At 51.6% G+C, this 12,730-nt stretch overlaps 1 protein-coding gene across 2 annotated transcripts in view; it reads right to left on the bottom strand.

The window, feature by feature from the left end:
- The window catches only part of SCN4B (sodium voltage-gated channel beta subunit 4), a 413,320-nt gene extending 410,752 nt beyond the window's left edge, over nucleotides 1-2,568 (bottom strand). The window contains exon 1 of one of the 2 annotated variants that reach the window (XM_086957010.1): nucleotides 2,232-2,568. In XM_086957010.1, coding sequence (XP_086813136.1) covers nucleotides 2,232-2,313 — 82 coding nt within the window. In that variant the 5' untranslated portion in view covers nucleotides 2,314-2,568. The remainder of the gene's footprint in view (nucleotides 1-2,231) is intronic. The other variant, XM_086957011.1, reaches the window with a different exon arrangement.
- Nucleotides 2,569-12,730: the final 10,162 nt, after the last annotated feature.

The following is a 12,730-nucleotide window of genomic DNA, read 5'->3' as shown; positions in this document are numbered from 1 at the left end:
TCTTACCTGTGCAAGCCGCCACTGTCCTTTTCCCTATTGCACATCACCCTTTGCACGGTATGAAGTAGGTAGGGCTGGCTTTAGTGCAGTGCGACTGGTGGCCGCACTGGGCGCTGATCTCAGGGGGAGTGGGGGTGGAGGGGAGGGGGTCACTGTGTATAGCAATAACTTATGATTTAAAAACACTGGCAGCAGAGCTCTTCTGTGTTCAGTTTTCAGGCAGCATTAAAACTGTCAAGATAGCTCTTGTGATTAATGTTCCTGTCAGAGAGAGAGAGAGTTCAGAGTTTTGTCTAGTGGCAGTTTTCACCTGCCATAAAGTAGCACAGAATGGTTAATATACCTGCTGCGAAAAACGCGTACAGTACAGATCACGGATCTGAATTTTATGTGGATAGCTGAGTGGATTACTGCTTTTGTCAGAGAGATCCTTTTGTTACCCCAGTTCATAAGATACAACCCCAAAATGTAACAGTGACTGTTATGAACTGGCGTGAAACAGCTGCATGCAAACTGCATAAAATAGGTTAGGGCGATATTTTACGCCCCAGTTTTTCATGGTATCTATTCCTAATGTTGCTGAAAGGGGTTTGTGTGGGTACATATACATTCGTATTAGTAAAGCCAGCCTTTACCAGTGTTTTAAAACAAATAGAATGTATGTGAGAAGAGGGGCTATGGAGAGATGATGGTCACTTTTGCCTGGTGGTCATGAGGGAATCTGAGGAGGTGGTCATGGGGGGAGGCGGAGGGGGTGTAAAAAATGATTGTCGCACCGGATGTCACCGGCGCTAAAGCCGGCCCTGAAAGTAGTGCGTAGTGCCTACCACCTGAAACCAGTCTGCGCTATCCCCTCAGAGCTGTAGGGCGATGGGAGGCGTTGTGCGACGCTATTAAACGAATAACAACGCACAGTGTTTTAAACACACGCTCCCATGTCACACAATTCTCGAATAAACAGAAGCACGCGCACATTGATAAATGCCTAAACGGGTACACACACACTAACTAGCATGTACATACACTTCTTCCAGCAAACATGCAATGCTCTCTACAAACATGGCTTTTCTCTAACGCTCATGCACAATCCCCTAAGTATGGATAAACACATCCCCGTGGAGTTGCAGTACCCTGGCTCCCCCTACTCGACGTGCCCACCCGCGGCTGGCAGAGTGTGTCCTTTTAGGGCGCGTGTGCTGTGACTGACACCTCTGACCAGTGACAGCCTCTGGGCTGTGGAGGGGCCGCCGTCACTCTCAGCGAGTGTGGCTGACACTAACCGGCCGGCACTTCGCTCACCTCCTGCAAGCGCCTTACCGGGGGAGGGGGTGGCAGCAGCCCACTCACCCCCAAGGAACAACACCAAACTTCTCGAACTGCCAGCTAAAAAGCAATCTTCCATGAAGTGCCATAGCTCGGCGGGTATCTGCGCCTGCACACACAGCGCCAGTAGACCGCAGGTTCGAATCCCACCTGACCCGGTAATATAGTGTGATGGAACATTGACACACGCACACACGCTGACCTGCAACAGCCCACACACTGCAAGACAGTGTTGTAAAAGCGCTGCGAACCTCGTCAGAGTGCCTCCTTTTGCCCCGTACGGCTGGCACGGGGTCAGTCTGTATCAGAAGGGGCCAGAGGAGCCGTTAGAGCTGGAGGAAAGTCAGTCACATGTCTGTGCGTCTGCCTGAGAAGCCAAGCCGGTGGGGATGAGGCAGTCGATAGCATGTTAGACTTGTTCCTTTCTAGGCCACCGGGACTTAGGAGGAGGCCGTCCAGACAGCCAAGTGTTTAATTTGAGCAGGTGCTCAGCACCGGCACCCAGTCATCAATGCCAGCGCTTACAGCACAAATTAAGGACATACTTATTTGGAAGGCACATTATTTTCACTTTATATTGAGGCACGCCGAGACTCGAACCCGGTTCCCCAATTCTGAAATCGTCAGCAGTAGACTATGGCCAAATCCTCTTCAGAATAACAAGTGCTGGGGCTCTAGTCAGGAGGCAGATTATACCTGTACATTTCTACTGTTAGCGCTGTCTCCTGATGAGAGCCCCGGCACTTTTTATTTTACAAACTAACCACTGAGTTTCTAGACAGCTGAGGTAGTCAGTCACATTCTGGCAGCGTTTCTCAAAGACAGTCCCACAGGCCGGAGTGACTGACTTGGCGCGGGCCTGCCCCGTCCCCGGCACACGTGCAGCCGTGAGGTGTGGGGTCGCTCACCTAGTAGCAGCAGCAGTAGGGCCCCCCTGCCGGCGGTTCCAGGGTCCGAGGTGCTGCCCCCTGCAGGCGACGCCATCTTCATGCAGTCCAGCGCTCAGAAGAGGTGAGTCAAGAGCCTGGTCGCCGAGTCTGAATGCAGGAGACGGTCAAAGGCGAAGGATAAAAATAGTGCAAGAGTAGGTAGAGGCCGGAGCCCGAGCAGTCCGCAAGGCGAGTCTGTCTAAAGTTTTAACAGAGAAATCAAGTCCACGGGCCATCTCCCTTCCCCCAACTCCTCATTCCTGTCTGGTGCTCGCTGCTAAGCCACCTCTCTCCCCAACTCTCCCTTCTGTCCCTCCTCCTCTCTCACTTTCTGTCTCTCCCTCACTCCCCTCTGGCCCCTCCCCACTGCTACTTTGCTGCCCCTCTTTCTGTCTCTTGCCTCTCTCTTTATGACTCTGTTTTTTTTCTCTTATCCTTCCCTCTTCCTTATTCGTGCTTCTCCCCTCGCCCGTCTCTTCTCTTTTATCTCTACTGTCGCAGTCTCTCTATGTTCGTTCCTACATCAACATTCTCCTTTAACTCTGTATTGCCATGCCCCTCTTTCTCCTCTCCCGACCTCTCCTCGCTCTTTCTCTACTTTCTATTCTCTCTCCACTTGTCACCCCCCTCTTGCTACCCTCTAGCTGCCTCGTTAACCTGACTGTTCTCCCTCCCTTTCGTTTTTTTTCTCTCTGTCTTCTTACCCCTCCCTCCCGCTGTCTCCTTCGTCCCTGTCTCTCTCACCCTCTCTCTTGCGCTCTCTCTCGCCAGCGCTCTGTCTCCATCCGCGCTCTCTCTCTGTACCTTCTCCCTTCCTCTCCCTCTGTCTCCCCTTGCTTTTCCTTTTTCGCTGCTGAACCCCCCCTCTCCTCGGTCTCTCGACGAGACGCCGTCTCCCTGCCTCTCTTTCCCCCTGCCTGCCTGTCTCCCTGCAGCCCGGCTGTCTTTGGCACGTTACAGGTAAGGCACTGAGAGCGCCGGCCGCCCAGATGCACACTGCAGCCCGTGCAGTGCAGCCAGTGCCAGTCCCAGTCCCTGAAGTGCGCGTGCGCGCGCTCCGCATCTCCCGGCGTCGGAGGAGGAGCGGCCGGACAGGCTCTGCCTCCCCCTGCCAGGGCCCGCGCCTCACGGCCCAGGAGATGCTGGGAAGAAAGAGACATCTATAGGTGAAAGTTGAAGTGGGTTATGCCTGCGCTGTGTTCGTGAAGGATGAACCTATATGAGTCTGGCGTGTACCGGGGCCTCTGGAAGGGTTGGGTGCCCTGAGCAAGTGTACAGATCTGCTTGTTCATCCTGGGGCCTCTTCTATAGGTGTAGCCTATAGAAGTCTAGAGTCTCCGGAAGTGATGGACAGGCATCTCAATGCCCAGCTTCGCACCCAAAGAAGTGAAGTCGACACTGGGGCTAAGTTTACATTCATATGTACAATTGGAGCCTATAGGGTGTTACATACAATTGGGATATAAATGGGTTTCTATATATAGCCCAGAGTGTATACAAGGTCTTGGTATACAGGGGTATTTATGGCCTGAACCTCACATGCATCTGCCACTGGGATCATTTTAGAGGAGGCTTCTTGAAAATGACACTTGCCTGGAGTTTTCTAGACAGATGGAATACCATTTAAATAGGTCTTGTCCAACTAGGTCCCAGCCTGATTATGTTTCCTTAAAGAACAACCCTTAACTGGTATAAACAAATATATACATTTATAACAAAAACTCACAAACTCATATTGAAGAGGCTTTGAACACAAATGTAAAATTGCTATATGTATATGCCATGACTAGGGACACTTTAAACTATACTCTAATTACTATTTGTTATACTATTACCCCAATCCATGTTTAGAAGTTAAATGTCTGTCTCACTGGTTTGTAGTCCCTGTGTGGATCGTTTGGTGGCGCGTCCAGCAGTACGGGTGGAAAGCCACATACAGGTAAGTCAACATTTGTCTTCGGGTCAACTTTAGAAGTGTCACCAAGCTTCACAATCACTAGGACCTCTTTGCCCTCATAATTTAAAAAAAGTCTATTCACATAGGAGCCAGCCTCTTTGAGATGTGATAGGCCACACTCAATATGACCATTGTAGTTGTCAGTCCTGCCAAGTACCAGGCATCAGGCATTAGACTAATGCATTTCAGTGTGAGAGGAGTTGGTCTAACAGCTAGGGTGGTCGACCTCGAATCTGGGGAACTGGGTTCAAGTCTCGGCAATGACGCTGAACATCCTGTGATTCTGGGCAAATCACTTAATCTCCCTGTGCCTAACAAAAATGAAGGTGTCCTTATGTAACAAAACTGGTGCTATGTAAAGAACTCTGATACCTGATACGGTTCAAGTTCGCACTATATAAAACTCTATATAAAGTGCGGTACTCTGCAGTTCCGCACTGAAAGGCATTGTCATGCATATAGTCTGTTACTGAAGCGCTTCCTAAAACTTAAGTGGGGGCAGCTGGCAGCATGTGTGCTGCTCTCCCAGACCAGGGGCTTGCAGCTAGGCTGCTCAGGCTCTCACTCCCTGCTAAGGCTACAATGTTTCATTATCATGATTCCCCACGGCGCGGCTCTCACTGTCAGCCTGACATCTCCGGGCCCAGTCAGGTTGTGTTGCCGTCTCCGCGGGGGACGTTGCATACTGGTGTGGCAGGCGGTTGGTTACTGAATTTGCTGCACTGCCCGCTAACCAACCATGGCCCTCGCAGCGTCCTACTGCTTGCTGCAGCTCACACTGCTCCGAGCCGCAGCGTGCTGGCAGCTGTGCTGCACCCTGCATAAATACAGTTCTTGACGCAGCCGAGGGAGACGGAGAGGAAGGAGTCAGTGACCCGGGTTGCAGCGGCCGCCAGACAGTCTAACACTGGATGGTCTCACCCAGGATTCACTAGACAGCCTGGACTAGGACTCGCATCTCAATCAGGAAACATGAGTGATAAAATATATTCACAAAATTCAAACTTTAACATTTACTTTCATGCCCTTTCATTTTGCCAGGTAATAACATTCGATTTCTGGGTGCTAAATGTCAAATTAGAATAAAGACTTTCTGCCAGCTTCATGCAATCAGAGAATTATGCTGGTTAGTTTGAGTCGGAGTAGTTCAAGCAAGGAAAGAGTAGTCTACTCTGGACAATCCCTACTCCTTCTATCTGATTATGAACTGCTGAAAATCAGATGGCTTCGCATTTTATTGGCAGACGATACGCACAGTGGTCCAGGGGCTATGTTTGAATGAGAGTGTATTTTACAATTACAAACAGGGAAGTGGGATGAGGCCGCCATGTTGGTAGTGCCATATATGTGGCCCACAGAGATACAAATACATGGAGTTTCCTGGAAAGCTTCGACGTTTGCGATAACCCTGTTGTCTTGTAAGGGTGATGTGGCTTCTGCATCATTGACCCTGTGTAATACCGTTGTGGGTGGCGTGGTTTCTTCATTAGTGATCCGATAAAATAGTAACATGACCGCAAAAGCTTCTCTTTAAAACTAAGAAAAGAATGTTAGTGCTACTTGTATTCGTTTGCACTACCACGTGTTTAGAGTGAAACAACGCTTGGTTTTGCACTGGTGCTTCCCATCATTCTTTTTTACCGTATTGCATTAGCAACCGATTATGTCTGTGACTGAGTGACGGTATAATTGCCTAGTTGCACTTGCTATGCAAAAAAATTAGCTTTTTACGCTACCGCAGGTCATGAAGGATCACATCAATGAGATCATCAGCAGTGCCTGCCTGCCCTCTGTTACTCAGAATGGCAGACACACAGCCTGTCTCCAGTTAGTGCCCTTCCTTCCATTTCTGGTGCTTTGCAGATATGTTTTAAGATCTTCCTAGAGTTTCTCGTTGCTCAAATGGGTGTAATTTCTGATATTTATATGTTTCCCTCGTCTTCATTGCTTGTTTTGCTCGCGAGAAAGTGTCACTCATAGTCGTTGAAATGTCACTCATAATTACTCTGAAATTATGAAAATGTCACACATAGAGATCTGAAACTTTGGCAGCTATGAGTTGTACCTAGGCCTGATGCTGGCTGGTTCCACATACATTTATTAAATCTGAGGTAAACACACAGTTCCCCTCTCCAACAAATGTTCTAAATATGGGTGCAGAAAGGTAAAGATGTCAGGGAAGTACACTTTTCTGTGGAGTTATGTATCGGTAACATAATAGATTGGTGCAGAGGTGGCTGCTGTAAGTCTATGGGCCTGATTACAAGTTTGGCGGTGCAGGAGCGGGGCGGCATGCCACCGCCCTGCTCCCGCACCGCCATACTCAGCCACCGCCTGCCTGCCAGATTACGAGTATTCTCATTGGCTGGCAAATCGGTCTGTTGGCGATCCCTTTCAAAAAGGCATCGCAATGGGATCGCCAAAGCAAGTTGCTGCATGGAATAGACTGTGAAGTCCATGCTGTGCAGGAACATAGGCGTTTATGCAGACAGGGGAACACCATGTCCCCCCCATGCATGCATCTTCTGGGCCCCCTGAGTTTCCTCACCACCAGCAGTTTCATGGCGTGAACACTGTCATGAGACCGCCAGCAGTGAGGAAACTCGTAATGTGCTTGGCAGGGCCCCAGCGGCCTGGCAAGCTTATTGCAATCTCACACCACCAGGGATCATGGATCCCTGACAGTTGTGTCGATCCCATAAAGGTCCGACAACCATACTTGAAATACTGCAGTCGGACCAGTGGAGCGGCGATCCCTGGCCGCAAGGGCACCACTACCACGGGTTCGCTGGTCCTGTTGTAATCAGGCCCTTAGTCATAATTGTCAGTATAGAGTAAATTTTGGCTTTGATTAATGTGGCTTCTCTTTTGCTTTCGATGCTTAGCTTCAGGGGGCATCTGGGGAGTAGTGAGATTTGATGTTATTCTTGCAGTCTCTGTGGTTGGTGTTTAAAGCTTCATGGGCAGAAGGCTTGGAGTTGATGGGTTTCAGTGTAGTACTGGTGTTTGTATGTTGATGGTTTGTAGGTGTTCATTATGAGTTTGACATCTGGTTGGAGCAGCGTTAGAAGTGGGCGGGGACGGAAGGGCACGGCGTGCCCTTACTTCTTAAAATTATGTTAGTCCGTTCCCCTACTTCTTAGTTTTGAAAGAGCGTACCGGGGACTGTAAAATTGCCATACTTTAAAGTACACCTTTTTTTCTTTTTCACGCATGAGTGGTGCAACGTGAAAATTTAGAAGGCCTCTGCACTGCGCCCGGCCTCCTCCCCTTCCCCGCTGGGTCTAATGGGCCTGCAAAGTGAGACTGAAAGGGCCATCAGTGTAGCATAGTGCGAAAACGGCTACTCTGATGGCCCTGCGGCTGCTGTGAGCCCGTGATCACACCTCATTTGTGAGGACGCTGCCAGCAAGTTTACATGCCAATTTAAAGCTGCTATTAGTTGGGTTTTGTGGCAGTGATATTCACAGTGTTTACCTGCTGAAGCAACGTTCATCAATGCCTACCAGACTGTTTCCCGGCAATCTCGGCCCGGAGGTGCACCGGGGCCGTTTTCACGCCACTTCTAGTTCTGTTGACAGTTGTCCTCCCCATACAGGCCCCGGTGTAACACACACCATTCCAAAGATGTTTGAGAAACCCAAGGGCAAGAGTGGTTTTGCACCCATAACCAAACGAGTAAGCTCATATTTGGAAGCAGTATTTACACCACCTCTTGACCCATGTGCACATGATTTGGCAGATTTAATAATTGCATGTACTAACAGATTCGCCCCCCTGCAAAGCCCCATTGATAATGACGCCATCTGTGCAGACAAATCTTTTCCAACTCAAGCAATGACAGCCCCGGCGTTTGACCCCAGTATTTAGGAGTCTGTTAGTGATTTAAGAAAATATTCCAATGTTCTGAAGTCTATGATTGGTGACCTTATGGGGATGATGAAGGGCAGGAGCAGTGATGGGGCAGGAGCAGTGATGGGGCAGGAGAGGTGACAGGGCAGGAGAGGAGACGTGGAAGGAGAGGCAATAGGGCAGGAGAGGTGACCAGGCACAAGAAGTGACGGGCAGGTGACATGACAGGCAGGTGATGTGACGGGCAGGTGAGGTGATGGGCAGGAGAGGTGACGGGGCAGGAGAGGTGATGGGGCAGGAGAGGTGACTGGGCAGGAGAGGTGACGGGGCTTGAGCTAGAGCAGTAACCGGGTGTGAGCGGTGAAAGGACAGCAGCGGTGAAAGGACAGGAGAAGTGAACGGGGCAGGAGCAGTGAACGGGGCAGGAGCAGTGAACGGGGCAGCAGAAATGAACGGGGCAGCAGAAATGAACGGGGCAGGAGCAGTGAACGGGGCAGGAGCAGTAAACGGGGCAGGAGCAGTGAACAGGGCAGGAGCAGTGATAGGGCAGGAGCAGCGACAGGGCAGCAGAAGCAACAGGGCAGGAGAGGAGACGTGGAAGGAGAGGCAACAGGGCAGGAGAGGTGACCGGGCACAAGAAGTGACGGGCAGGTGACCTGACAGGCAGGTGATGGGACGGGCAGGTGATGTGACGGGCAGGTGAGGTGATGGGCAGGAGAGGTGACGGGGCAGGAGAGGTGACGAGGCAGGAGAGGTGATGGGGCAGGAGAGGTGATGGGCAGGAGCAGTGAACAGGACAGGAGCAGTGAACAGGACAGGAGCAGTGAACGGGGCAGGAGCAGTGAACGGGGCAGGAGCGGGGCAGGAGCGGTGAACAGGGCAGGAGCGGTGAGCGGGGCAGGAGCGGTGAACAGGGCAGGAGCGGTGAACAGGGCAGGAGAGGTGACAGGGCATGAGCTAGAGCAGTAACCGGGTGTAAGCGCTGAAAGGACAGCAGCGGTGAAAGGACAGGAGAAGTGAACGGGGCAGGAGCAGTGAACGGGGCAGGAGCAGTGAACGGGGCAGGAGCAGTGAACGGGGCAGGAGAAATGAACGGGGCAGCAGAAATGAACGGGGCAGGAGCAGTGAACGGGGCAGGAGCAGTGAACGGGGCAGGAGCAGTAAACGGGGCAGGAGCAGTGAACGGGGCAGGAGCAGTGATAGGGCTGGAGCAGCGACAGGGCAGGAGAAGTGACAGGGCAGGAGAGGAGACGTGGAAGGAGAGGCAACAGGGCAGGAGAGGTGACCGGGCACAAGAAGTGACGGGCAGGTGACATGACAGGCAGGTGATGGGATGGGCAGGTGAGGTGATGGGCAGGAGAGGTGATGGGGCAGGAGAGGTGACGGGGCAGAAGAGGTACGGGGCAGGAGAGGTGACGGGCAGGAGAGGTGACGGGGCAGGGGAGGTGACGGGGCAGGAGAGGTGATGGGGCAGGAGAGGTGACGGGGCAGGAGAGGTGACGGGGCAGAAGAGGTGACGGGGCATGAGCTAGAGCAGTAACCGGGTGTGAGCGGTGAAAAGACAGGAGCGGAGAAAGGACAGGAGCAATGAAAGGACAGGAGCAGTGAACGAGGCAGGAGCAGTGAACGAGGCAGGAGGTGCGAACGGGGCAGGAACAGCAAACGGGGCAGGAGCAGTGAAGGGGGCAGGAGCAGTGTCGGAGCAGGAGCAGTGATGGGGCAGGAGAGGCGACAGGGCAGGAGAGGAGACGTGGAAGGAGAGGCAACAGGGCAGGAGAGGTGACTGGGCAGGTGACATGACAGGCAGGTGACATGACAGGCAGGTGACATGACAGGCAGGTGACATGATGGGCAGGAGAGGTGATGGGCAGGTGAGGTGACGGGCAGGTGAGGTGACGGGGCAGGAGAGGTGACGGGGCAGGAGAGGTGACGGGGCAGGAGAGGTGACGGGGCAGGAGGGGTGACGAGGCAGGAGAGGTGACGGGGCATGAGCTAGAGCAGTAACCGGATGTGAGCGGTGAAAGGACAGGAGCGGTGAAAGGACAGGAGCGGTGAAAGGACAGGAGCGGTGAACTGGGCAGGAGCAGTGAACGGGGCAGGAGCAGTGAACGGGGCAGGAGCAGTGAACGGGGCAGGAGCAGTGAACAGGGCAGGAGCAGTGATGGGGCAGGAGCAGTGATGGGGCAGGAGAGGCGACAGGAGAGGAGACGTGGAAGGAGAGGCAACAGGGCAGGAGAGGTGACCGGGCACAAGAAGTGACAGGCAGGTGACATGACAGGCAGGGGATGTGACGGGCAGGTGAGGTGATGGGCAGGTGAGGTGATGGGCAGGAGAGGTGACGGGGCAGGAGAGGTGACGGGGCAGGAGAGGTGACGGGGCAGGAGAGGTGACGGGGCAGGAGCGGTGAGCGGGGCAGGAGCGGTGAACAGGGCAGGAGCGGTGAACGGGGCAGGAGCGGTGAGCGGGGCAGGAGCGGTTAACAGGGCAGGAGCGGTGAACAGGGCAGGAGCGGTGAACAGGGCAGGAGCAGTGACGGGAAGGAGAAGTGACGGGCCAGGAGAAGGGAGGGGTCGGGGGAATTGACGAAGCAGGAGTGTTGAACGAGCATGAGCAGGAGTACTGACTGGACAGGAGCAGTGAAAGGGCAGGAGTAGGCGTTTCCCAGGGCGACTGGAAGGGTAGGGGGCCAGTTTAGTTTGGGGGGGACCGGTTTTGTACAAGTGTAGGAGTTTTAAAAACACTGCAAAGTTATTTGTATATTCAGCAGGTTTCGGTCAACAATACAAGTGCCAAGATAACTTTGGTGATCAATGTACCTGCTGGAGGGAGATGGGAGCATGTTTTGTCTAGTGGCTATTTTACTCATCTAAGGTAGTGCAGAGGGGTAATATGTCTGCTGCAAAGAACATGTACCATGCATATCAAAGAGCAATATGTTATGTGTATAGTTCAGTGGGTACTGCTTTGTGTTCACTTCCCGAATGAAAGGACACTTGAATACATATGGCCTGGCAGTTCGGGCTGGACTGTTCACATTGGGCGCAGGATCAAGACTGATTTGCATATGGCTGGGTCCAAACTGGAATGGCATGGTGAGCAAAAAACGATGGATTTAAGCCCCGATCTCTGAACTGGGGTGAATGTATGACCTTGTTCTGCATTCTGTCCATCAATTGTTCTTTTTGCATTTGTCACCCCGAGTGGGACAGGTATGCTCAGACATGAGTCCTGTGCTCTCCATGCCAATGGAGTCAAGCTATCCTGGCTGATGAGGGCTGAAAGCCCGAAACCGGTACTAGGATGCTTGTTTCCAGTCCAGGGAGGACCTGGCCTGGCAGTTCGGGCTACACTGTTCTCATTGGGCACAGGATCAAGACTGATTTGCATATGGCTGGGTCCAAACTGAAATCGCATTTGAGCAAATAAACAATGGATTTAGGCCCATCTCTGCACTGGGGTGAATGTATGATATTGCTCTGCATTCTGTCCACCAGTTGTTCTTTTTACTATATTATGATTGAGCAGCCAGCTGGCTGACATGAATATGAAGGAGCCTTTGTGGGTTTCCGTGAGTCTAGATTCTCCTGAAGAGTCCCTTTCTCTTCTGAGCCCTGCTTAACACATGTGTATAGGAGGAGTCCTGCATTCATGACCTCAATGTTTGAGACAAAAAATAATCATGGATTTCTGAACAATGAGAGTAAAAACATTAAGGTAACATGTTGTTCCTGCTTATGTTTCACATGCTTTACATAAACCTGTATTCCCTATGAGTGTTTGCTTTTTCCTGAATTAAACCTCAAATAAACATATCCATTCTTTTAATTAAATAACGTTATAAGCTGTAACTGGTCAGTGAAATGCTAAACGTACTAAAAATTGGTATGTTTTGCTATTTCTAGCCACACCCCTGACTCCGCCCACTGATTCAATCTTCGGTTGTTCTCGCCCCCTGATTCTCCACCCACAGTTCCCCTACTTTTTTTTCCCCACTTCGACCACTGGGTTGGAGGTAGATCTCTCTGAAGGCCGGGATGTTTTCTTGGAGGAGATCTTTAGGGTGGTCACTGAATTTTGTAGGCCGTCTCCTGAAATACGACAAAATAAGGTATTTTGATTTGCCTATTTCTTTCTAAAATGTTGACATGAACTGGGAGGACACGTCAAACCTCAAATGAAAGAACATCTGTATTACATGGTTGTTTGGCAATCTTACCAATTTTGAACCCTCAAAGGATCCCGTGCTAAAGATGGGGAAGTTACTTATCTATAACAGTGGTTCGCCAGCATAGGTTACTTAGTATAATCAGAAGTGACTAATCCGACCTTCCAAATGTACATGGTTAGTAGTTGAAAATTATGTTTAAAATGTAAATCGAATTCCTGTGTGCATCTTCCATCTCAGCCGACAGAGGAACTTCCACGGGCGTAATGCATACCCCTGCAGCCCTGTGTTGTGGAGAGGCTTCCCACCTTTCAGGCAGGGCCGGACTTACCCTGTCGGGCATCAGGAGTTTCCCTGGGTGGCTGAAAGGGTAGAGACAGTTTTGTTACTGGGGGGCAGTTTTGCAGCACTGCTGCTATATCGGCCCCCTGTGACAAATGCAGCCGGCAATCGCTTCCAGCCTATGGGGCCAGGCAGTGCTTAGCTAGGGGCTGGTCTGAGAAA

The sequence above is a fragment of the Lissotriton vulgaris genome, chromosome 2_1 (genome assembly GCF_964263255.1).
Source record: "Lissotriton vulgaris chromosome 2_1, aLisVul1.2, whole genome shotgun sequence".
In the NCBI taxonomy this organism is placed as follows: Eukaryota; Metazoa; Chordata; class Amphibia; order Caudata; family Salamandridae; genus Lissotriton; species Lissotriton vulgaris.
Note: the sequence above shows the minus strand (reverse complement) of the source record. Positions and strands in the feature narration are given on the sequence as shown.